Consider the following 25,537-nt stretch of genomic DNA (forward strand, 5'->3'; position numbering starts at 1 on the left):
ACCGTCCGAAATAATTATTAGCAAATCTAATTATAATCATAAATAAACGTAACAAATTGCCGTCATTATTACTACCAGTTCTAGTATTTAAATGTACTGCCAAGACCCCAGGAGAAGCCATTGCTCTGCTCCATACAGCAGACTATAGGACAAATATTATGACTTTATTCTCGTAATATTACTTTTTCTTAAATAATTACAACTTCCTCAGATAACTCATATATTTAGGATATGTTTTGAATGTGCTGCTCAAAGTGAGCCATGGGATTATTCTGGCTGTGGCCCCAACACACTCTTGAACTGCTCCTGCATCACTGCAGATAGGGAGCAGGTGTTGTTGTTGCTTCATCGAGAAGTAAAGTTCCTTTGTCAGTATTAAAGCCTATTTTATATTTGCACAGAAAATTTACAGAAAAATATGTAAAAATTAAATGCGTTTATTGAAACGCATGATTATTTAACACACAACACATCGGCACTTTGACAGTTTTCCTTAAAAAAAATAGCTAGTCAGTCAGCAGACAGTAAATTAGTCTCTTGATGGCAGATCATTTAAAATGTAGGTTACAATATGCAGTGGCTATACACACCACTATCACAAACCATATCGCAAACCTGTAACTCTACTCCAGACCTGTAGGTGGTAGTAATACTGATACTGATTCACAACCACCGAAGAAGTGGGAGAAACGCACGTGTAACACAGTGTCAACATGGGCAAAAGAAGTCAGAATAAGCAGCTTTTCACGACTTTAACCAAGAAACAGAAGAAACACTTGAAGGAATTTGGAGAGGAGCATCCGTTTCATGATGTGTAAGCGGTTCAGCACACTTCAGCCTGTCTTAAAGGAATAGTTAAGCTACTTTTATGTTAGCCAACTAGCTAAGTTACATTCAGAAGATTGTTTGAACTGTAACCCAGTTATGTTAGATATGTGTATTTAGTAAAAACATGTAACTGACATCGTTCGAAGGAGCCAAAATATAATAGTCTCATAGCTAATGTATGCTAATGTTCACTGTATGCTAATGTATACTGTGTGTAGATAATAACATTTTCATTAGCAAAATGGCTAGAAGAACAAAGCCCAAGAATATCAGTTGCATTAAGTATAAGTTTACTTACACAAAAGCTTTTGACCAGATGAACGAACCTCTCTGTACAGGCATTGGATAGTGGGAATACATCGATTTGGGTTAACAACTGTATGTACAGTAGTTGACGCAAAGATGTATTTTTACTTGAATGTCAGTGATGGTTGAGGCATATGACTCTGCCTTCCTCAACACCTTCATGGGCATGCATTCCTCTCTTAGCTAATTGTCCAGAAAGGCACCCTAAATCATTGCTTAGTTCTCAGAGTTAAGTGCTTCCTTTATATACTCAACATGTCAACAACAGCGCAGATCAAGAATTCAGTTATTTAGTCAAGTTTGTGGTCTGTGACTGCATTTCGATTTGTGTTTTTTCAGAGTCGGTGCAAGACCAGAAAGAACTGAGATATTGGAACTGGTGAGTAGCGCTGCATAATTCCTGATTATAGAAGTCATAAAGTTGTGAGATTGATGATTGTAGTAAATGTCACTGCACAGTGTTTGGGGTAGCAGTAACAAGGACCTCCTGTCTGATCAGATGTACATAAAATACACCACTTTACTTTACTCTCTTGCTCTTTGCTGTAACAATGTACATTTCCCCGTCGTGGGACAAATAAATGAATTCTGATTGTGGACCATCCAGTCAGACATACTTCAGTTATGTAATAGTTTACCTATACCAATATTACAAATTGAAAGGTGTTCTGTCCTCACCTTTTGTTACAGTCAGCAAGCCCAGAACAGTCCGACGTTGAGCGTGATGAGCTGGAGGATGAGGAAGAGGAGCCTGAGCAGAAAACAGCCTATCAGAAGCTTCTTTCAACTCTCAGCCAAGTCACCAGTAATGACGAAGAGGAGAGCACTGATGATGAAGAGGAAGAAGAAGAAGAGCTTCTTGGTGAAGGTGAGTTGTTTATTTCCAGCACACTGAGGACTAGGGCAGCATTGACTAGTTGACTTATCGATAAATTTAGTATATCAACAGAAACATAATCGGCAACTTTTTGGATAATTGATTAATGCTCTCCAATATGGAGATTTTCTGCTTTTCTCTATTTTATATCATATTAAAGTGATTTTATTTGGGTTTTCGACTGACAAAACCAGACATTTAAAGTCCTCACCTTGGATTTTGAGAAACTAGGATTTACATTTTTCACTATTTTCTGACATTTTATAAACAAAACTATTATTCAATTAATTTAGAAAATGATTGGTAGATTAATCAATTGTAAAAATAAGCATTAGTTGCAGCCTTACTGAAGACGGTATAGGCCAACATACTGCAGTCCACTGAATATTGTTGTGCTTTTTATTGCAGTAGACAGTGATGGAGTCGGTGATGACAGTGAGCATGGTGATGAAGAAGAAGGGGCTGAAGAAGAACCCGAGGATGCAAACGAGGCTCTGATTGAAGCGGTAGAAGGGGAGGAGATGGTGGAGAAGGAGGCAGGAGATGAGTTTGTAGACAAGGAGCATGAGTTCCAGTTCTGTCTGGAGACCAACTTCACAGACGAAGGAGGACAAGAGGACAGTGAGACCACTGCAGAGCAGGAAGACAGCAAAGGTAAGAGAACATTTCAATTTCACAGTCAATAGTTTTGTCAAATGTATCACTCTACGTTCCCTCTATCATCACTTTTCAAGAGCGATGCATTTTATGTCTTTGTTTTTATTTTCAAAATAAGTGTACTCCCTGAGGAATATGATTTAAGTGAGGTATTTATTTTAGAGTTTCTTTTCTGTTTATGCAGACATATTTGTACAGCATTTGGACACAGAGCTTGGTGAAGAGGATGTGCAGAAGATAACATCTGGCATCAAAGCCAAGGCTCATATCACGGTATTAAGTGCACAATTCTTCAAAATCTAACACATTTTTTCATTGAATAAATTCTAACTATATTTGATGCACTTTACTATCTCTGCCTTTCCCCACATTTAGTGGCCAAAATTTGGCACTTTACTGTGTACCAATCCGCTGGAGAAGTTTGGATCCATCGGCTCACAGAAAGACACAAAGCTGCCAGTTTTCCACAAAGTTTTGGAAACCCACTGGAAGGATCTGAACAAGATCTCCAACTTTAAGGGAGTGCCTGAGGAGATCAGCCCACTGCAGCTAGAGCTGTTAGCTTTAATGGGCTCCTACAAGGACCTCTACAACCCAGAGACGTGTCCTCTGAACCAGGGCCCACAGGTTTGCAGCTCATACTGCCTCCACGTGCTCAACCACGTACTGAAGGCCAACTCCCGGGTCCTCGCCCACAACGCGCTGCTAAGAGAGCAGAAAACTCAGTTTAAAGCTGGAGCTGAGCCGCAGGACGAACCCAGAGACCAAGGACTGACCCGGCCCAAGGTAAAGTACTGGACACATTACGATTAGCTTCTTAACAGAGCTCCATTTAACATTTACATCTAATTTGCCATAGTTCATGCACATTTCTGTACACGGGTCTATGCCTCAGAGGCATGGCTGATCAACCTAAGATTTCATTTAATGTTGTTTTAGTGTTAAAATGCCTTTGTCACTTAGCAAGCATTGTGGAAATCATTAGTTTTACTTGCTGCATGCAAGTCTCCCTGCCTGTGTGTTAGTAGAATAAATCACATTTCACCTTGTTCAGCCTCCAGTCCAGCAGTAATATATGTCTTATATGAACTGTATGGGTGATCAGAGAGTAACTCTGTGTCTGCTCCAGCTCACACAGCAGCGGCAGTGTGGCCCACTGGATTCTCTCAGGGACATTTATGTTATTACATTACATTACAGGTCATTTAGCAGACGCTCTTATCCAGAGCAACTTACATTGAACTAAGTACAGGGACAGTCTCCCTGGAGCAACTCAGGGTTAAGTACCACTAGACCACTAGGCCATCACCACCCCGTTATCTTTCTTAATGCGTCTACGTGGTCAAAAACACAATCTTACATTTGTCCTGCTCTGTCGTAATGATGGCTATGAATGTGTCAGGCTCTGATTCTCGTACCGTTCCGTGGCGGAGCTCTGCGAGTCGTCCAGACGCTCATTAGCTTGCTGGAGATCAAAGGCAGAAAGATCGTGGTCAGCAACAAGAAGAGGTTCAAGGAAGAGTTTGGAGAGGAGGCAGATGACAAGCCACCCAATCTGCAGAGACCAGACGATTACAGCGCCATCTTCTCAGGCAACGTGGATGATCACTTCAGGATAGGTACAGTTAAACAAACCGAAGTCAACCCACTTTTGGATATCCCTCTGATAAGTCTCTCTCACTCTGAGGCCTTGTTGCTGTCCTCTCTCCTCAACAGGCATCTCCATTGTGAGGAGCAGCATACGTCTGTACTCCCCCTTTTATTCATCAGACATCATCATTGCGTCTCCGCTGGGCCTCCGTACAGTGCTGGGAGCAGAAGGAGAAAGTAAGAGGGACTTTGACTTCCTCTCCTCCATCGAGCTGCTGGTGGTGGACCAGGCAGATGTCTTACTCATGCAGAACTGGGAGCACGTCTTGGTAAGAATACTCCCCTGTTCAATGGGACACATTATTGGTGATGGCATTTGTTCTGTAGTATTGTGTTGTGAGGCATCTGCATTGATCACATGTTATGATTTAGCATTTATCACGAGGCCAATTCATACTTTCTGCGTCAGAGCGCTCGCTTTGGTCCTTGTGACGCAAATGTCATCATCCGCCATGTCTGCGCGGACCGTCCAGCCCAAAATCTGACAGCAAGCGCAGCCACTGCGTATCCTTGTGCAAACCTGTCAAAGGTTGCAATGGTTAAATGGAAAATGTTTCACCTTTCATGTGAATGTCCAATCAAACGTTAATGGTTCATTTTAGTCCATTCAAGCAGTAAATTCCTCAATAAAAGCCGAGTTCTGCGAACATGAGAACTCGGCTTTTATTGAGGAATTTACTGCTTGAATGGCTGTCTGGGTCAATATAGCACGCACTGAGGAATTTATTGTATCAATCGACTTCATTTACCATCAACACTGATGAGACATCCACATAAAAAGTGGCAAGTTTCTCTTTTAAGGTGTGTCTGTCTAAGTTGATGTCTTTATTTAAAAAAATCTCCCCCCCCCTCTACAGCATGTGATGAAGCACATCAACCTGCAGCCGCTGGACTCCCATGGAGTGGACTTCTCCAGGGTGAGGATGTGGAACCTGAACAACTGGGCCAGACACTACCGGCAGACGATGGTGTTCAGCTCCATCCAGGACCCACAGATTAACAACATCCTCACCAAGCACTGTGCCAACTACCGTGGACAGGTCAGTACAGTAATTTAACTGAACACATTAATAAGAGGCAGAAATGATCTGATAAACCGTTTTTACATATTGTCAACATTTCCTTTTCCCAGATGTAGCACTCAGCCACACTGTTTTGTTTACTGTAGTCATATGGATATCTGAGGAAAGCCCTGGTTTCTGCATTGCTGTTTGATTCTGTAGGTATTTTAAAAGTTCATTCCCTGTTTATATTTTGTCCCAGATTGCCACTAAGAACGTGCCAAAAACAGGATCCATCTGCCAGGTGCTGGTTCAGCTGCCCCATGTGTTCCAGATGTTCTCCTCTGACAGCTTCATGGACCACGATGCCCGGTAAGCTCTTCCCACAGGCCAACCATGCGATGCTATCACAGCCAGACAACTTGTCAACTATGAGAGAGACCAGGGGTTTTCATATGCTTCAGGGTAAATATCATGTTGCCATTGATTCAGTGAGCTACACTGTAGGCTACAACTTCTATGTTTGTTTACATTTGGCAGAATTGACCCCTGTAAAAGTATGGCTATTAGCAGCTCCTGTTTGCAGTGTATCCATGGATATACAGACCGCTATTACAGCATCACTTTGATATTATAAATGTAATGATTCTGGGCGCCTCCACGCTTCCTCTTTAGCCCCACCTGTCCCCCTCAGGAGGCATTGAGTTAACTGTTAAACAGTAATGTTCAGCTCCTTTTTATATGAGCTAATGTGTGTGTGTGTGTGTGTGTGTGTGTGTGTGTGTGTGTGTGTGTGTGTGTGTGTGTGTTATATATATATATGTATATATATATATATATATACATATATATATACATATATATATATATATATTATATATCTCTCTGTTTGTGTGTGTTGGTGTATGACTATATATCCATATATATCTCTATCAATATCTCTCATATAATATATATATATATGGTGCTGGTGTATATATAATCTACTATATGTGTATATATCTATATATATATATCTATAATCTATAGTCGCTTGTGTATTATATATACATACCATCTATATACCACTATATTAATATATATATAATATATATATATATATATATATATTATATACACATATATATATATATATATATATATATATATAACAATATATATATATTATATATATATATACACATATATTATATACACACATCATATTATATACACAATATATATATATAACAATACACACATATATAATACACATATATATATATATTCTAATATATATATTATATATATATATATATCATATATATATATATATATATATATATATACTATATATATATACTATATATATATATATATATTATATATATATGTATGATATTATATATATATATATTTATTATGTTTGTTTATTCTATATTCTGTTTATTATATTATATATTCATATATATCTATCATTTTTTATTATATGTTTTTTTATATATATCTATATATCTATATCTCTTCTATATATATATATTCTCTCTTTTTTTTACTCTATCTTTTATCTATATATTCTATTATCTCTATCCTCTATATATCTCTATTATATTAATTTTTTCTTTTCTCATCTTATTTTTCTATCTCTCTTTCTATCTATTCTATATTTTCTATCTTCTCTCTCTCTCTTTTCTCTTCTTCTCTCTCTATCTCTATCTGTTTCTCTCTCTCTCTCTTCTTTTTTTTCTCTCTCTTCTTCTCTCTCTCTTGTATCTTCTCTCTCCTATTCTTTCTCTCTCTCTTTTCTCTCTTGTGTGTTTCTTCTCTCTCTCTCTTCTCTCTCTCTTTTCTTTCTGTTGTGTCTTCTCTCTCTCTCTTCCTCTCTCTCTCTATCTCTATACTCTCTCTCTCTCTCTCTCTCTTCTCTCTCTCTCTATCTCTCTCTCTCTATCTATCTATATTATCTCTAATCTCCTCTCTCTCTCTCTCTCTCATATATTAGTATATTATATATGTGTGTGTGTTATAGATATATGTTTGTTATATATATATATATATAATATATATATAAACATATATATTCTATAATATATATATATATATATATTATAGTATGTATGTTATATATATATATATATATCTAGGAGGTATATAGTATATCGTGGGTGTAGTGTATCTCTCTCATCTATATATTCTGATATAGGGGCTTGTTGTGTGTAGAGTGTGTGTGCTATCTCTGGAGTGTAGTGTTCTCTCTCTGTGTGTGGGGGTGATATCTCTCTCCTTGTATTCTCTCTGTCTCTCTATGTCTTGTCTGTGGTTGTATAGAGATACTCTCTGTTTCTGAGAGGAGTGTAATGGTATCTCTCTCTCTGAATATATATATATATATATTCTATATATATTTATATATGTATATTATATGATATTATCTATATCTATATATCTATATCTATATATATATTTGTCTATCTCTGTTATATAATTCTCTATATTCCTTATGTATAGATATATATATGTATATGTGTGTATATATATATAATTATATATATATATATATATATATATATATATAATCTGTTGTGTGTATCTTGTTTTAATGTTATTAGCACATTGCTTTCGTTCCTGCTTAATGTTGTTTTATTTCTGCTGTTCCCCATCCTGCCTGTAGGTTTCAGTTCTTTGTAGACAAAGTACTGCCTCAGTACAGGGACTCGGTTATGTCCCACACTCTGATCTACATCCCGTCTTACTTCGACTACATCCGGTTGCGCAACCACATGAAAAAAGAAGAGATAAATTTTGTCAGCATCTGCGAGTATTCCAGCAAGTCAGAGGTGTCCCGAGCCAGACACTTCTTCCAGAAAGGGAATCAACAGTTCCTGCTCTTCACTGAACGCTTCCACTTCTACAAGAGGTCAGCTCTTTTTAATGCTCCATCATGTAGCCTCACATGTGTTGAGTTCTTTGTTTAATGTGAGTGGGATTATGTCTAATGTTGAAATACACATCATACATAACTAGAACATAACAATTAACAGTATTTGATTATGAAACATTTAATTTGAACGTTTCTAACACAGAAAATAATCAAAAGCTGGAAACGAGCTGTCCTCAAACAAATGAAAGAGCCAAGAACAAAGTTTAGACTATAGAACTATAAAACAATTATATAACATCCATCCCTCCATCCATCGTCTACTGCTTATCCGGGGTCGGGTCGCGGGGGCAGCAGCTCCAGTAAGGAACCCCAAACTTCCCAAACTCATGTTTTGTTTCCCCTGGGGTGTCAACCATGCTGGTGTTTTTGGCCTGTAAGGCTGTGGCCAGTTTGAGAGAAGTGAAGAAATTAACTGTGGTAATATTTCTTCCCTTCCCCAGAAATGGCTCCGCCAGCCTCAGCACCACGAGCTGATCTTTTCTCCAAATCTCCTCCTTTCCTTGAAACAGAGCCCCGTTTAGCATGTGTTTTGATTGGACATCCGCAACCAGCCAAAATTTGATGCTGAATTCATGGGGCTTAATCCCCATGTACTGTGTACATTTGTACCGGGCCTTGGTGGGGACCGGCTGTTCATCTATAAGCACCGAGCGTGTGGCAGGCTAAGCAGTGTATTTGTGAAGTTAGACTTCAATCCCATTTTCTCTGGTTTATTCCTGTCACTTGGCGGAGTGAGTCGTACACTTTAGCTTCTTTATTGTAGCCTATTGATAGTAAAAACACAGAGGTGTATTTGTAATTAGGCTAAACAACAATGTAATTCTTCATATTCATTTTCTGAAGGTATTCTGATAGAATCATGATTACACTAGTTATCATGACACAGTGTATCTGCAGGTCTTAAAAACATCAAAGCATTAAATTCAGTTTCCTAAAAACACAAAAAAGCTCCATTAGCAAAGGTTTAAATTGTAAAATGTTTTTCTCATCATATTACTGGCAGCTGGGAAACATTACCCATTTACCAAACTTGGATTGTGCGAACAGAAGGCTGTTAAATCTTTTATTCTTGGAGTTATAAACACCGTGTAAAAAGCAATAACCAGCAGTATAAATGAATAATCAGAAATGATTACTTTATACTCCTGGAAAGTGTTATAAAATCATCTTTCATAATCTGCTGGTATGTCTGTCTAACAGTTATTAAATGACATTCTACGTACGTGGTGTTCGAATGGCTTTAAGAAGTCTTGAATGTTACTTGGTGAGCCCTGCAGAAACTGATCTCTCACTTCTTTCATTTAGGTACACCATCAAAGGGATTCAGAACCTGATATTTTATGGGTTGCCCTCATACCCCCACTTCTACAGCGAGGTGTGTAACATGCTGGCAGCGGGGGGTCAGGGGGAGGAGGCCAGCTGGACTGGCACTGCCCTCTACTCCCGCTACGATGCCCACAAGTTAGCTGCCATCACCGGAGCCCAGCGAGCCGGACAGATGCTGCACTCCAGCAAGACTGTTCACCTCTTTGTTACAGGAGGGGAAGATAAAGCCTCCTGATGGAGCTGGACAGATAAAACAGGGACCACTTCAAAAATGGGAGATATCTACCATACGCTATTTTAGTAGGAAGTCCCTGTATTGGGTGTATGTTGAATGCAGGTCTGTGATAGTGGATTGCCATGTGACACGTCTCAGAGTAAAGTGTACCACTTGAACATGCAGAAGAGAATGATTGCCATTATATTCGTACAGTATGCACCAGGTTAAAACATGTTTATGGCCTTTGTTCGATGTGTCCTAGATGGAAGCCAACCAGAGACCTCGAGCTACAAAGTGAAGGGACCATAAAATATTGTTATATTGTCTTATAAAGCTTGTAGGTGAGCAGTGTTATAAGATGTTGAATAAACATATCTGGTTGCATGTGTGTTTCCAGATTCAGCATACAGTATAAATATTTAATTATCTTCCCTATCATTTGTCAAGAGCTGATATTTGTAGCAATACCTGTCCTGAAAGTGCTAACATTCTGATGTTAAAATGTTCAATATCAGTTTTTAGATTTTATGGCTGTTAGTATGGTAGCATATCCAATGTAAAAGTGTTTATAATTAAAGCTGGGGTAGGCAGGTTTATTTCTGTCATCACTGGGCACACAATTCCATAAAAACATTTTAGCATATTGCAATTAAAGCTGTCTGATCGAGAACTAGACTTCTGCACCTTCTCTTGGCTCTTTTTTCAGGCTTTAGAAACATCTAGTTTATGACAGGAGCCTTTGGCCAATCACAGGTCAGTTCAGAGACAGGTCGTTCCTATTGGTTCTACTAATATAGGTGCACGTCCTAGATGGCGAACGGCTGACAGCCGTATTTTATCTCCATCTCTGAAATGCTTCGCTGATATTGTAGTACTAGTAACTAGATCCTTAAATCACAGTATGTCATCTTAAAGGTTGCAAAGAAAACAGGACGGTAGTTCATAGAATTGCCGCTATATAAAGGTATGGGGATCACAATCAAGATCAGGATGATGTGTGAAATGAATGACTCGTATTGGTACAGGTTGCTGTATGACGTGCGTGCATAGGCCTGTGCTCGTCTGATGGGAGGGCTTGGGATGAGGCCGCATTTTCTAATTCTTGTGGGGTACAACTTGAAATACAATATGCTAAAAGGTTATTATGGATTTCTTTGCCCAACGAAACCAAAAATTAACTGCCTGCCAGCTTTAATCATGGGAGTGTTGCCTTTATTATCTGGTTAGGTATTTTAGGAATTTTAAGCGAGAATAATTTAAAGTACTACTTAACAAAAATGTTTTAATTAAATATCCATCCATCCGTCGTCTACCGCTTATCCGGGATTGAGGTACTTGAACTCCTTCACTTGGGGTAATGGCTCATTCCCTACCCGGAGTAGGCAATCCACCGGTTTCCTGCTGAGAGCCATGGCCTCAGATTTTGAGGTGCTGATCCTCATCCCAACTGCTTCACACTCGGCTGCGAAACGATCCAGTGACTATTGAAGGTCACAGACCGATGATGCCATAAGGACCACATCATCTGCAAAGAGCAGCGATGAGATCCTCAGGTCACCGAACTGCAACCCCTCTCCACGACTACGCCTCGATATCCTATCCATGAAAATCAGGATTGGTGATAAAGCGCAGCCCTGGCCGAGGCCAACATTCACTGGGAACGAGTCCGACTTACTGCCGAGTATCCGGACACAACTCTCGCTTTGGGCGTACAGGGATTGGATGGCCCTCAGAAGTGGCCCCCTCACCCCATACTCCCGCAGCACCTCCCACAGTATCAACTGGGGGACCCGGTCATACGGCTTCTCCAGATCCACAAAACCAGGATCCTCGCGAGAGTGAAGAGTTGGTCCGTTGTTCCACAACCAGGACGGAATCCGCATTGTTCCTCTTCAATCAGAGGTTCGACTACCGGCCGAACCCTCCTTTCCAGTACCTTGGAGTAGACTTTACCAGGGAGGCTGAGAAGTGTGATACCCCTGTAGTTGGCACACACTCTCTGACCACCAGATGGTGATCAGTCGACAGCTGCGCCCCTCTCTTCACCCGAGTGTCCAAAACATGCGGCCTCGGATCTGATGATACGATTACAAAATCGATCATTGACCTTTGGCCTAGGGTGCTCTGGTACCACGTGCACTTATGAGCATCTTTATGTTCGAACATGGTGTTTGTTATGGCCATTCCATGGCTAGCACAGAAGTCCAACAACAAACGACCGTTCGGGTTTAGATCAGGGAGGCCCTTCCTCCCAATCACGCCTCTCCAGGTGTCTCCATCGTTTCCCACGTGTGCGTTGAAGTCTCCCAGCAAGACTATAGAGTCCCCTACTGGAGCCCCCTGCAGAGCTCCATTCAGGGTTTCCAAGAAGGCCGAATACTCCGAACTGCTGTTTGGTGCATAGGCACAAACAACAGTCAGAGTTTTCCCCCCCATAACCCGAAGGCGTAGGGAGGCGACCCTCTCGTCCACTGGGGGCTGCCAGCCGGGGGCTAGTGAGTATCCCCACCCCGGCCCGACGCCTCACACCTTGGGCAACAAAAGAGTCCAACCCCTATCCAGGAGTACGGTTCCAGAGCCAAGACTGTGCGTAGAGGTAAGCCCCACCAGATCCAACTGGTAGCGATCCACTTCCCACACTAGTTCTGGCTCCTTCCCCCACAGAGAGGTGACGTTCCACGTCCCCAGAGCCAGCCTCTGCTGCCCGGGTCTGGTCCGTCGAGGTCCCTGACCATCACTGCCACCCGTGTGACAGTGCACCCGACCCCAGCGGTTTTTCCCATGAGTGGTGGGCCCACAGGATGGATGGATGGGAGGCACCACGCAGCTTCTTCGGGCTGTGCCCGACCGGGCTCCGTGGCAAACCCGGCCACCAGGCGCTCGCTGTCGGGCCCTCCCTCTGGGCCTGGCTCCAGACGGGGGCCCCGGGCTTCCTCCGGGCACCTCGCACAAACCTCTCCACCACGATAAGGTGATGGTTCCCAGAGATGAATTAATTAATTAAATATGAAATGCAAAAATACAAATGAGGTTTGTCTGTGAGCAGGTCAGTGATGTATACTGTTGCTGCAAGACTGACTTTGGCCATAATTATAGTGGTTTCTGCCATGGTAAAGGTGCCAGACAACGGGTCACTTCTGTGATTATGGACGACGAGACGCAAAAGCTCAACCTGAAGCGGGAAGTAGGGCTGGTGGGAGCTGTGTCCCTCATCGGAGGGACAATGATTGGATCTGGGATCTTCATATCCCCACAGACAGTGTTCTACACCATCGGCAGCCCTGGAGCCAGTTTGGTTGTGTGGGCGTGCTGTGGTTTACTGGTGATAATGGCGTCTTTCTGCTACGCTGAGCTGGGCACTGTTATAAGAGAATCAGGGGGGGAGTACATCTACATCCTCAAGACTTCAGGTCCGGTAGTCGCTTTCATGTTAATCTTCAGCTCTGTATTATTTGTGAGACCTGCTGGTGTTGCTGGCATCTCGCTGAGTTTCGCTCAATATGTCGTGGCTCCTTTCTACTCAGACTGGCCCCCTCCGGTGCTGCTGGTGAAGTGCGTGGCTGCAGTTGCAATTATAGTACTTGCCACTGTGAACTGCCTCAATGTTCGCTTTTCAATGTCAATCCAAGTGTTTTTTATGGTGGTAAAGGTCCTGGCCCTGGCAGTCATTATAATAGGAGGCTTGGTGATGCTCATCAGAGGGCACACTGAAAGCTTTGAGGACTCCTTTGAGAACACAAATGTTGTCATCAATCCAATTGGTATTGCTTTCTACCAGGGACTGTGGTCATATGATGGCTGGAACAATCTGAATTATATTACTGAAGAGTTGAAACATCCAGAGGTAAGTAAAAGTGTTTATGGGTTTTAGTGGAAGGAGTTGTTGTTTTGAAGGACTAATATATTACACCCATGTCATGCTGGCACTGTAATAAAATAATAAATCAAGAGGTGAAGAAAATAATGTTTATTTTGCTGTCATTAAAACTATGACACCACCCAAGCTAAAATATACAGTCCTGAAAAAAACAAAAGTATTTACTATTTATAGTTATGGGTTTGAGTAAAATCAACATTTTTGTTCAATTCTATAAACTACTGACTATTCACCCAAAGTCCAAATACAAATATTTTCATTTAGAGTATTTATTTGTAGAGAAAAACAACTTTTAAAAACAAAATATATTGTTACAGACCTCGAATAATGCAAAGCAAACACATTGCTAATATTTTAACTTGAGTTCAGACATCAATATTTGGTGGAATAACCTCAGAACAAGCCGTTTTTAAGAGAGGTTGTGCATTAGTGACAAACAGCCTACTTATTCCCACTGACCCCCAAAGACCTATACCTACCACTGGTATAGACTTGAATTCATAACAATCATTAATTATTTGCTGTAAAAAGGTAACAAATAGTTGTCTGTTAAGGGAATACAGCTGGATGTAATAAGCAAAGTACAGCCTGACCACGCCTCACTTTACTAACTGCTTTTGAAGACATATTACACAACATTTAACAGTTCATCTACTGCCAGATCTGATTGCCAGCATTGGTCATGCATTTGAGGAAGCAGCAGCTCTTAAACAATGGAGAGTGACACACAGGGACTCAACCTGAAGAGAGGAGTGGGGATTATAGAAGCAGTTTCATTCATTGCTGGAACCATGATAGGATCTGGGATTTTCATCTCCCCCCAGTATGTCCTGTCTGCTATCGGCAGCCCCGGGGCCAGCTTGCTTGTATGGACTTTCTGTGGGTTGATAGCCATGATGGGGGGGCTCTGCTATGCTGAACTGGGAACAGTCATAGCCGAGTCTGGAGGAGAGTTTATCTACATCCTGCGGACGGCAGGGAAAGTGATGGCCTTTGTGTTTTCCTTCAGCTTCATCATTGTCATGAGGCCTGCCAGTGCCACAGGAGTTGCTCTGAGTTTTGCTGAATATGTTGTGGCCCCCTTTTACAGCGGCTGCACCCCTTCACAACTGGTGGTGAAGTTCGTGGCTGCAGTAGCTATCCTGTTGCTGACCTTAGTAAACTGTCTGAGCGTACGCTTGGCCAGCGGCATCCAGGTTGTTTCCATGGCAATCAAATTGCTGGCACTGGCCGTGATCATATTGGGAGGTGTTGTGATGCTTTTCCAGGGACATACTAAGAACTTTGATAACTCCTTTGAGGGAACAAATGTCGATACCAGCTCCATTGGCATTGCTTTCTATCAGGGCATGTGGTCCTATGGTGGTTGGAATACTTTGAATTTTTTAACCGAAGAACTGAAACATCCAGAAGTAAGAGTTTCACTGTTTACTATACATAAATGATAAAAAAAAAAAAAAAGTAAATGTTAAATTAAAAGATGATATTATTATGCAATCGATTTATAATGTGGATCGACCATCAAGATCATACATCTGATTTGGTCACTTATTGTTTATTGACTGTGTTGGGCATTAGCCAGGAAAACCAAGGAACACCAAGGAACACCCAGTCCCTTCCCACGTGCATCTTCCTGTTTTTAATCTGTTGTGTCAGTGTTTATAAATCACACAAATGAAAAAGGCTTCATAATCACATCCAGATAAGGGCTCGCAGATGATAAGAAGCAAGTTTGGACTCAAGACATGAACATACTGTTCAAAAACTAACAGTAGAGTTAATATCAAATCCAACAACTTTTATTGTCGCTGTTTATTGTTCTTGTCTTTTGTCCAGAATATCTGCAGTACTTTTCTTATCATCTCTCTCAATCTACATGACCTTGGCGGGCGTGTTCCATGAGGACACTCAAAGTGTGATTGTTGGCTGCAAATGTAGTCTTATTTAACTGTGACAAAGGTGTGTGCCTGCAAATTCTGTCAGTGTGTGTGTGTGTCTTTGCCACCCCCTTTTTTGTGTGCGTGTGTGTGTGTGTGTGTGTGTGTGTGTGTGTGTGTGTGTGTGTGTGTGCGCGCGCAGTGAAATTACAATCACAATTACCGCTGACTTGATTTGATGACTGATTTGGCCTGTATTTTTTAAGATTGAGAATTCAAATGGATAATCAAAAACAATGATTGTAGAATATTATGATAAGTTGAAGCAATCAATTTTCCAAGAAGATTCAATTACGAACATCTTTCCTTAATAAATGCTAATGCTTCTGCATCGTGAAACCGTGTTGTGGGAATTTGGCCCTTCAAAAGACAAGTCATATAAATAATTTACCAGTTATTGACAATGTTTAAACTTCTTGTAAGATAAGTCATGTGTCATTGGGAAGACAAAATAACTGCAACATTTGTGCTTGTACAGACTATTACTGAAAGGCTTTATAGCGCTGCTTTAAATCACTTTTGTTGTTGCTTTTCAAACAGTTTCTCAAATCTTTTTAAATGTTGGTGGGAGAAGCATAAAATAGTGTTTGTGTTGGTAAATGTTTTTCAATCTATTATTCCAGTGTCAATATTACAACTATCCATCATGCAAGCTTGTACACATTGATCAAAACATAAAAAGGATGTTGCCTTTTTTCTTCCAGGTGAATCTTCCCAGGGCGGTTGTGATAGCCATTTCTCTGGTGACGGGCTTATACCTGCTGGTGAATGTGAGCTACCTGACGGTAATGACGCCTGAAGAGCTCATGTCCTCCAGTGCTGTAGCAGTAACCTGGGGGTAAGACAGCACCTCATAATGATGTCACAGATTCTGGTAAAAGGAGCATGAAAGGTGAACTCTACCAAATTAGTATTTCTTAGCATTATCAGACTCAGTGTTTTTTCATTTTAAAGGAGACGTAGTATCATGCTCATTTTCAGGTTCATACTTGTATTTTGGGGTTCTACTAGCACATGTCTACATGCTTTAATGTTCAAAAACCACATTATTTTTCTCATACTGTCTGTCTGACTATCCCTGTATTCACCCTCTGTCTGAAATGCTCCGTTTTAGCGCCTGTCTCTTTAAGAACCCGTAAGGTAAAAGCCCATTCTGCTCTGAATGGTCGAGGTCTTCCGATTCTGCGATCTTTGAGTCTCTTCACCGTCATAGCAGCTGGGGAATGACAATGAAGCTGTACTTTCTACCTACAAATGTATAGTTGTGACATCACAACCTTAAGGAAGTCCTGACGGCTAGTTTAAAGGCACAGTGTCTGAATACTGGCTGTGTGCATTTCTCAGTGGATTGAGCATTTCGTTAATTTCATAGTATTTATATAGCATTTAGACCTGCTTTATAATAAAGAAAATCTTATTTTTTATAATGTGGGACTTTTAAGTATCAAAATCAATTCACCAGAGATATTGTCTTTTTTTTTTCTTCCATGTCAAAATTTGGCTCCTACATTACCCACAATGCAACATTATCACAGACAGTTTGGTCTGAGTTTTGGGTTCCTTATGCTAGTAGCGGCTAATGTAGCCTTGAGCTGCTAGCCTCAAGCAGAGATGCGGACCGTGCTACAGAGGTCTGGTAAGCTCACTTCTTTGTAACTCTGCAGTCTTCAGGCTCAACTGAAGGTGGGCCTGAAGACTATGCAGCAGACTTTGATGTGTAAAATCAGTGGAGTTCCCCTTTAATCTGAGAAACCTTTTAATCACATCGATCTTCATCCTGGAGAACCTGGGAGAGTTTAGAAATCACTAATAACCTTTGAACTGTAAAGAAAAATCTGAACAATGTATCCAAGCCCCATGATATATACTTGCTACGTCTGGCAGGTGGCTTTTTGAAAATGGGAAAGGATACTGTTACAGCTTTTGTGAGAAGTTGAGTCTTTTTCCACAGGAATAAGATGTTAGGACGCTGGGGCTGGATCATGTCTGTGGCTGCTGCATTGTCTGCTTTTGGTTCACTGAATGGGACGTTCTTCAGTGGAGGCCGTTTGTGCTTTGTTGCAGCCAGGGAAGGACACCTGGTGAGTGTCTACTGGTGAATATATGTTAGATTGTAAAGCAGCAAAAGACTGACTTGTGTTTGCTCTGTAGCCCGATATTCTAGCCATGGCTCACGTCCGCAGACTGACTCCATCTCCAGCGCTGATCTTCACCACTGTTGTCTCTCTGCTGGTGCTCATCCCTGGAGACTTCCAGAGCATTGTCAACTACTTCAGGTGAAAGCTGCGTCTGCTTTGCATGTATTTAAATGTTCTGTTTTTTGTGTTTGTTTGTTTTCTGTTTTACAGATAAATTCAATGCAAATTAAATGTTTTTGTTTTACAAACAAAAGAGCTCAAAGGACAAAAAATAAATAAATGATTGGCAGAGGATTAAAAACAAACAAAGACGCACACACACACACACACACACACACACACACACACACACACACACACACACACACACACAAAAAGGGGGTGGCAAAGAGGAGAGACAACTGCCAAATGTTACAGAAAGTTGCTCTTCATAGATAAAAGCAGAAAGCTGAATAATAATAATAATAATAATAATAATAATAATAATAATAATAATAATAATAATAACAATAATAATAATAATAATAATAATAATAATAATAATAATAATAATAATAATAATAATGATAATAATAATGATATAAAGCTATAGATTCTGAACCACCTTGCCGTGCATAGGTTTAATGTGAATCCAATATAAAAAAGCTTCCAGTGGATCCACTTGATATAAAACATTGTAATGTTTCCCATACAGATTTTATTTCTTTATCTTAAAAATAAAAATGCATGCCGCGTTTATCAGGATTATAATTTTATATGCACATCATCAGTGGCTCCACTGGTGATCAACTATCACACATTTTAATAATAATACCACCTGCAATTTATTATTTTTGTACTCTTTCAACAAAGAGAAAAAGAAAGTAATCCATAGCAACACACATGTAGGCTGCATTCCCTCAGTTCAAGTTCAAGTTGCTTAAGAATCCAAAAATAATGACAATGACTGTCGGTTCCGCAAATGACATATGAGGAGAGTTAAAGCTTAGATTAAGCGTATTCCAGGAAGGGATGCAAAGTATAAACCTGAGTTTCTGTAGTTTTAAGTGCTGTACGATGTCTCTTAACCATGAAATGTAAATGGGAGGTTGAGGGTATTTCCAGTTTGGGTGAACTAGCCTGCGTGATAATAACAGTGGAATTAGACGACGATCCTCTCTTGGCAATCACAGGGCAAGGTTCTATCACCTGCCCATAAACACCTGATAGTTTGGAAAATACTGTAGATTTCCAGCAGTTAGATTATTTTGCTTTGCATGTATTTAACATTTCTTCCCTATTACTTGTCAGTTTCACTGCCTGGTTTTTCTACGGCATCACGCTGTCTGGACTTCTCTATCTCAAGATTAAGAAGCCGGAGCTCCCCAGGCCGTACAAAGTCAGTGTAACACACATTCACTCTCGACACACCATCATTATACACAAACATTTGTCACCTCGTGTCTTTCTCTCCCTCCACAGGTACCCATTATACTCCCCATCCTGGTCATCATCGTGGCAATATTCCTTGTGCTGGCACCCATCATAGACGATCCTCATATTGAATACCTCTATGTGACTTTATTTATCATCAGTGGAGCTATAGTCTACATACCTTTCATCCATTACAAGCTCTGCCCAGGGCTGTTGACCAAGTTAACAGTGATTCTGCAGCTCTTTTTAGAGGTCGCCCCAACAGAGAAAAACCTGTGATTTGTGTGGAAAAGTCCAGAAATAAAAGGTGTTTTTCTAGTTTTATTGCTTGTGCTTTTCCACTACATCTGTTTCTTTGCAATGACACTCACGAAATGTTGCGGTTTACATTTGTCTTTTTGCACACATTTATCTGATGTTCTCAGTCAATTCAGAGAGCACATGTGATTTTGCAACAAGAAGAAAGAATGGTTGTAAAACAAGTTTCTACTTTAATGTGTTTTCTTGAATGATAAAGACATATTCATTTTTGGGGGAGCAAGAAGAGTTCTCATCGACAGGGACCTGCACATGATATCAAGCTTGTGCTGTGCTCCTAATGCACTGATACCAGAGTGCGAAAAGACTTCACAAACTAAAGAGGAGTCACAATACTGCAGCTCCAAAGTGTCAGAAACAAAAACAACCAAAGAATCAAACTGCAGCCTCCTTTGTCATTATATAGTTTCTGTTTAATAGATCTGTATGTTAACTATGATTTTAATAAAAAATTATGCTTCAACAACTGTGCGTTTTTACAGACATTCATGGTCAATGGTCTACATAAACAGTTCTGTCTTCTTCAGAATTAATTGTAATAATCTTGGCGAACACTTAACTTTTTATCTACCATCATTTGTATCTAACTACATAATGCATAACATTCCCATCAGCCTCAGCTGTTCTTTGTGTTCAGTGCTAACACACACAACTCAGAAGGTGAACAAGGTAAACATTATACCTGCTGAACATCTGCATGTTAGCCCGTTGACATTAGCATTTAGCTCACTGTGGCGCTGTGACTTCTTATTTTTTTAATATTAGTCTCTTACAGTCCGTAAGTTAGGAGTTGTGCTGGTCGGACTACAAGATCACTAATGACACATCTCGATGGAGCTGAACTTCATGAGACTGATTTGCTTTTTATTGAGTCTTAAATACAGAATAAATACTCGTACAGATAATGTGAATAAAAAAAACAGTTTATTAAATAATTGTTATCCGCTATCAGGATAAAAGGAGACATGGCCAATCAATAGTGCAGCTTCACTCGACAAAGATTGTTCAACACAAAACAGGAAGGAGCAGTGTGACTCAGGAAGTAGAACAGTCGTCAATCAATCAGAAAGTCGGCAATTCAATCCCCGCCCTACATGACGAAGTGTCCTTGGGCAAGACACTGAACCCAAATTGTGCAAGATGGCCCACGATGTGTGAGAATGTTTTTACAGCTCCTGATAAGCAGGTGGAACCTTGTGTGGTAAAAGCGCTTTGAGTGGTTGCAAAGACTAGAAAAGAACTAAACAAATGCAATCCATTTACTATTTTACCTAGCCAATTTAGCTTTTTTATTTGTTTGACAAATAAAATAATAATGTTGCGAAGTTCCATCTATCCATCCATCGTCTACCGCTTATCCGGGATTGGGTCGCGGGGGCAGCAGCTCCAGTAAGGAACCCCAATCTTCCCTTCTCCGGGTCACATCCTCCAGCTCCGACTGAGGGATCCTGAAGCGTTCCCAGGCCAGTAAGGAGATATAATCTCTCCACCGAGTCCTGGGTCTTCCCCGGGGTCTCCTCCCAGCTGGACGTGCCTGGAACACCTCCCTAGGGAGGCGCCCAGGTGGCATCCTTACTAGATGCCCGATCACCTCAACTGGCTCCTTTCAACGTAAAGGAGCAGCGGCTCTACTCCGAGTCTCTCACGGATGGCTGAGCTTCTCACCCTATCTCTAAGGGAGACGCCAGCCACCCGTCTGAGAAAACCCATTTCGGCCGCTTGTACCCGTGATCTCGTTCTTTCGGTCATGACCCAGCCTTCATGACCATAGGTGAGGATAGGAACGAAGATCGACCGGTATATTGAGAGCTTTGCCTTCTGGCTCAGCTCTCTTTTCGTCACAACGGTGCGGTAAAGTGACTGTAATACCGCCCCCGCTGCTCCGATTCTCCGGCCAATCTCTCGCTCCATCGTCCCCTCACTCGCGAACAAGACCCCGAGGTACTTGAACTCCTTCACTTGGGGTAATGGCTCATTCCCTACCCGGAGTAGGCAATCCACTGGTTTCCTGCTGAGAGCCATGGCCTCAGATTTAGAGGTGCTGATCCTCATCCCAACCGCTTCACACTCGGCTGCGAACCGATCCAGTGACTGTTGAAGGTCACAGACCGATGATACCATAAGGACCGCATCATCTGCAAAGAGCAGCGATGAGATCCTCAGGTCACCGAACTGCAACCCCTCTCCTCCACGACTACGCCTCGATAACCTATCCATGAAAATCACGAACAGGATTGGTGATAAAGCGCAGCCCTGGCGGAGGCCAACATTCACTGGGAACGAGTCCGACTTACTGCCGAGTATCCGGATACAACTCTCGCTTTGGGCGTACAAGGATTGGATGGCCCTCAAAAGTGACCCCTTCACCCCATACTCCCGCAGCACCTCCCACAGTATCACCCGGGGGTCCCGGTCATACGCCTTCTCCAGATCCACAAAACACATGTAGACCGGATGAGCGTACTCCCAGGCCCCCTCCAGGATCCTTGCAAGAGTAAAGAGTTGGTCTGTTGTTCCACGACCAGGACGGAATCCGCATTGTTCCTCTTCAATAAGAGGTTCGACTACCGGCCGAACCCTCCTTTCCAGTACCCTGGAGTAGACTTTACCAGGGAGGCTGAGAAGTGTGATACCCCTGTAGTTGGCACACACTCTCTGGTCCCCCTTTTTAAACAGGGGAACCACCACCCCGGTCTGCCAACCCCTAGGCACTGTCCCAGACTTCCATGCAATGTTGACGAGGCGTGTCAACCAAGACAGCCCCTCAACACCAAAAGCCTTCAGCATTTCTGGACGGATCTCATCAACCCCTGCGGCTTTGCCACTGTGGAGTTGTTTGACTACCTCAGTGACTTCCGTCAGGGAAATTGACGATGATCCCCCATCAGCTTTGCCTCTACCATAGAGTTAGTCAGATTCAGGAGTTCCTCAAAGTCAGCAGGGTCCCACCCTTGCTGTACACAGCTTGGATGGTTCCTCGGTTCCCCCTCCTGAGGTGCCGGATGGTTTTCCAGAAGCACCTTGGTGCCGACCGAAAGTCCTTCTCCATAGCTTCTCCGAACTTCTCCCACACCCGCTGCTTTGCCTCTGACACGGCAGAAGCTGCCGCCCTTCTAGTTCTTCGATACCCTGCAACTGTTTTCGGAGTCCTCCCGGATAACATAACCCGGAAGACAGGACAGGGGCTTCCTCCAGATGTTCCCAGTTCACCCGCACTACTCGTTTGGGTTTACCAGGTCTGTCCAGAGTCTTCCCCCACTACTTGATCCAACTCAGCACCAGATGGTGATCAGTCGACAGCTCCGCCCCTCTCTTCACCCGAGTGTCCAAAACATGCGGCCTCAGATCAGATGATACGATTACAAAATCGATCATTGACCTTTGGCCTAGGGTGCTCTGGTACCACGTGCACTTATGAGCATCCTTATGTTCGAACATTGTGTTTGTTATGGCCATTCCATGACCAGCACAGAAGTCCAACAACAAACGACCGTTCGGGTTTAGATCAGGGAGGCCCTTCCTCCCAATCACGCCTCTCCAGGTGTCTCCATCGTTTCCCACGTGTGCGTTGAAGTCTCCCAGCAAGACTACGGAGTCCCCTACTGGAGCCCCCTGCAGGGCTCCATTCAGGATCTCCAAGAAGGCCGAATACTCAAAACTGCGGTTTGGGGCATATGCACAAACAACAGTCAGAGTTTCCCCCCCATAACCCGAAGGCGTAGGGAGGCGACCCTCTCGTCCACCGAGGTGAACTCCGACGTAGCGGCGCTCAGCCGGGGGCTAGTGAGTATCCCCACCCCGGACCGACGCCTCACACCTTGGGCAACTCCGGAGAAGAATAGAGTCCAACCCCTATCCAGGAGTACGGTTCCAGAGCCAAGACTGTGCGTGGAGGTAAGCCCCACCAGATCCAACTGGTAGCGCTCCACCTCCCGCACTAGCTCTGGCTCCTTCCCCCACAGAGAGGTGAGGTTCCACGTCCCCAGAGCCAGTCTCTGCTGCCCGAGGTCTGGTCCGTCGAGGTCCCTGACCATCACTGCCACCCGTGTGACAGCACACCCGACCCCAGCGGTTTTTCCCATGAGTGGTGGGCCCACAGGATGGATGGATGGGTTTTGAACCATTCTTAGTCTGGCCCCTCGCCTGAGACTAATTTGCCTTGGGAGACCCTACCAGGAGCACTAGGCTCCAGACAACACAGCTCTCAGGTTCATAGGGACACACAAACCTCTCCACCACGACAAGGTGATGGTTCCCAGAGAGGATGTTGCAAAGTTGAAATGCTTAATCACAAGTTCCCAGTTAACCTACACAGTCTCAAAACATTTATTTTTATCCTTCATAGACAGCAACCCAAAACGTTTTAGTTGACGAAAAGTCATTACATTTTAGTCGTGTCATGTTAAATGTCCTTTTTAGTCATCAGATTATATTAAACATGTCAGTCACTCTCGTCCAACCCAAACCAATATTTGTCATTTTAGTCAAACTTATTCCACATGAGTTGTCCGCTTGTGTTGACCCGATATCTACAGCATTCTTTAAGCGGATATTCGACAGCATTTCAAGTCCCGTCCTAAATATTATAAACACGTCTCTTCTAACGGGCATCTTCCCAGACGCCTTCAAAACAGCCGTTGTAAAACCCTTGCTAAAGAAACCTAACCTAGACAGTAATACGCTGACCAACTATAGGCCAGTATCAAACCTTCCGTTCATCAGCAAAATACTAGAAAAAATGTCTCGCTCCAAATAAACTCCTTTCTTAAAGAAAAATAAATCCTGGAGGAATTTCAATCAGGCTTCAGAGCATGCCACAGTACAGAAACTGCTCTGACTAAAATAATTAGTGACCTCAGACTAAACTCTGATACAAACAACGTCTCAATTCTTATCCTGCTAGACCTAAGTGCAGCATTTGACACGATCGACCATGACATCCTAATTAATCATCTGGAAAAACTGGTTGGTCTTTCTGACTGTGTATTAAACTGATTCAGAACATATATCAAAGGGAGAAAGTATTTTGTAAGGCTTGGAGATCATGTGTCAGAGAAGCATGATGCCCACTTTGGAGTTCCACAAGGGAGCTGCCTCGTTCCATTACTGTTCTCCCTATACATGCTACCACTGGGGGACATCATTAGAGAACACAATGTGTGCTTCCATAGCTACGCGGATGACACACAACTGTACATCTCTGCTGAACCAAATGATGCTACAGCTACTAACTCCATCACCACCTGTCTGTCAGCAATAAATAAATGGATGAGCAATAACTTCTTAAAATTAAATGAGAACAAAACTGAAATCCTACTAATAGGTCCTGTAACAAAAAGAGAGATGATGCTGAATAACATGGGGAAACTTACTCCTTTGATTAAACCTGAAGTATAACTGTTAAGCCACTGTCAGATCCCAAGAGCTGTCACCCACATCCGCCCTGCAAGTGACACAAGCGAACCCTTGTTGAGGGAAAAGGCAGAATTGGCAGGGAGTCAGTAAATGGAGAAGCTAAGTGTTTTTTACTGTAGTAGTAACAGCAGCAGCAGCAGCAGCAGTAGCAGTAGCAGCAGCAGCAGCAGCAGTAGCAGCAGCAGCAGCAGCAGTAGCAGCAGCAGCAGCAGTAGCAACAGCAGCAGTAGGAGCAGCAGCAGTAGCAGCAGCAGTAGCAGTAGCAGCAGCAGTAGCAGCAGCAGTCGCAGTCGTCTCCGATGAAAGGGCCGGCTCGGCGTGGACTCTGATGAGGATGAAAAGTTTTCATTCACCGGGGAAAGGTCGCAGTTACTTTCTTCCTCAGATAGATCCCCTGCATCACGATCATCGTTTGACATGTTCTGAATCACGGCCATGGTAACATTTCATTCCTGACATTCTAAAGGCTTCTTATAAACTCCAAAAATGATAGTAGTGATAAGCCTATTCAAACAATACATTTGTAAGCAAATAAGCATAAACTTGTTTTTTTTAACCAAGACAATGATAGTTGCTAAGCATCAAGATGCATCCTCATCCTTATTATTTTTATTTAACAAAGTTATTGCACATAGAGTATATATTTAAAAACGGTCA

At 42.1% G+C, this 25,537-nt stretch overlaps 2 protein-coding genes across 2 annotated transcripts; both read left to right on the forward strand.

Annotated features, from left to right (window-relative positions):
• Window positions 1-624: 624 nt before the first annotated feature.
• Window positions 625-10,376, forward strand: utp25 (UTP25 small subunit processor component). The gene is made up of 12 exons (XM_029461367.1): window positions 625-814; window positions 1,474-1,513; window positions 1,825-2,002; window positions 2,420-2,665; window positions 2,853-2,941; window positions 3,044-3,454; window positions 4,071-4,287; window positions 4,385-4,587; window positions 5,176-5,358; window positions 5,582-5,691; window positions 7,970-8,215; window positions 9,545-10,376. Exons 1-12 carry the CDS (start codon window positions 714-716, stop codon window positions 9,798-9,800), a joined length of 2,280 nt encoding a protein of 759 aa, XP_029317227.1. The 5' UTR covers window positions 625-713; the 3' UTR covers window positions 9,801-10,376.
• A 3,996-nt stretch (window positions 10,377-14,372) lies between these two features.
• Window positions 14,373-19,911, forward strand: LOC115027737 (b(0,+)-type amino acid transporter 1-like). The gene is made up of 6 exons (XM_029461217.1): window positions 14,373-15,071; window positions 16,301-16,434; window positions 17,548-17,677; window positions 17,748-17,872; window positions 19,025-19,112; window positions 19,196-19,911. Exons 1-6 carry the CDS (start codon window positions 14,373-14,375, stop codon window positions 19,424-19,426), a joined length of 1,407 nt encoding a protein of 468 aa, XP_029317077.1. The 3' UTR covers window positions 19,427-19,911.
• The last annotated feature ends 5,626 nt before the right edge of the window (window positions 19,912-25,537 follow it).

Source organism: Cottoperca gobio, chromosome 22 (genome assembly GCF_900634415.1).
Source record: "Cottoperca gobio chromosome 22, fCotGob3.1, whole genome shotgun sequence".
Lineage (NCBI taxonomy): Eukaryota > Metazoa > Chordata > Actinopteri > Perciformes > Bovichtidae > Cottoperca > Cottoperca gobio.

What these genes read in the sequence shown, in the direction of transcription:
- utp25 (XM_029461367.1), top strand. Translation starts at nt 714, where the DNA reads ATGGGCAAAAGAAGTCAGAATAAGCAGCTTTTCACGACTTTAACCAAG. An exon ending in AAGCCAAGGCTCATATCACG is followed by an intron (nt 2,942 to 3,043) that starts GTATTAAGTGCA and finishes CCCCACATTTAG; the next exon opens with TGGCCAAAATTTGGCACTTT. An exon ending in GGATGATCACTTCAGGATAG is followed by an intron (nt 4,288 to 4,384) that starts GTACAGTTAAAC and finishes TCTCCTCAACAG; the next exon opens with GCATCTCCATTGTGAGGAGC.
- LOC115027737 (XM_029461217.1), top strand. Translation starts at nt 14,373, where the DNA reads ATGGAGAGTGACACACAGGGACTCAACCTGAAGAGAGGAGTGGGGATT. An exon ending in AAGAACTGAAACATCCAGAA is followed by an intron (nt 15,072 to 16,300) that starts GTAAGAGTTTCA and finishes TTTTTCTTCCAG; the next exon opens with GTGAATCTTCCCAGGGCGGT. An exon ending in AGCTCCCCAGGCCGTACAAA is followed by an intron (nt 19,113 to 19,195) that starts GTCAGTGTAACA and finishes CTCCCTCCACAG; the next exon opens with GTACCCATTATACTCCCCAT.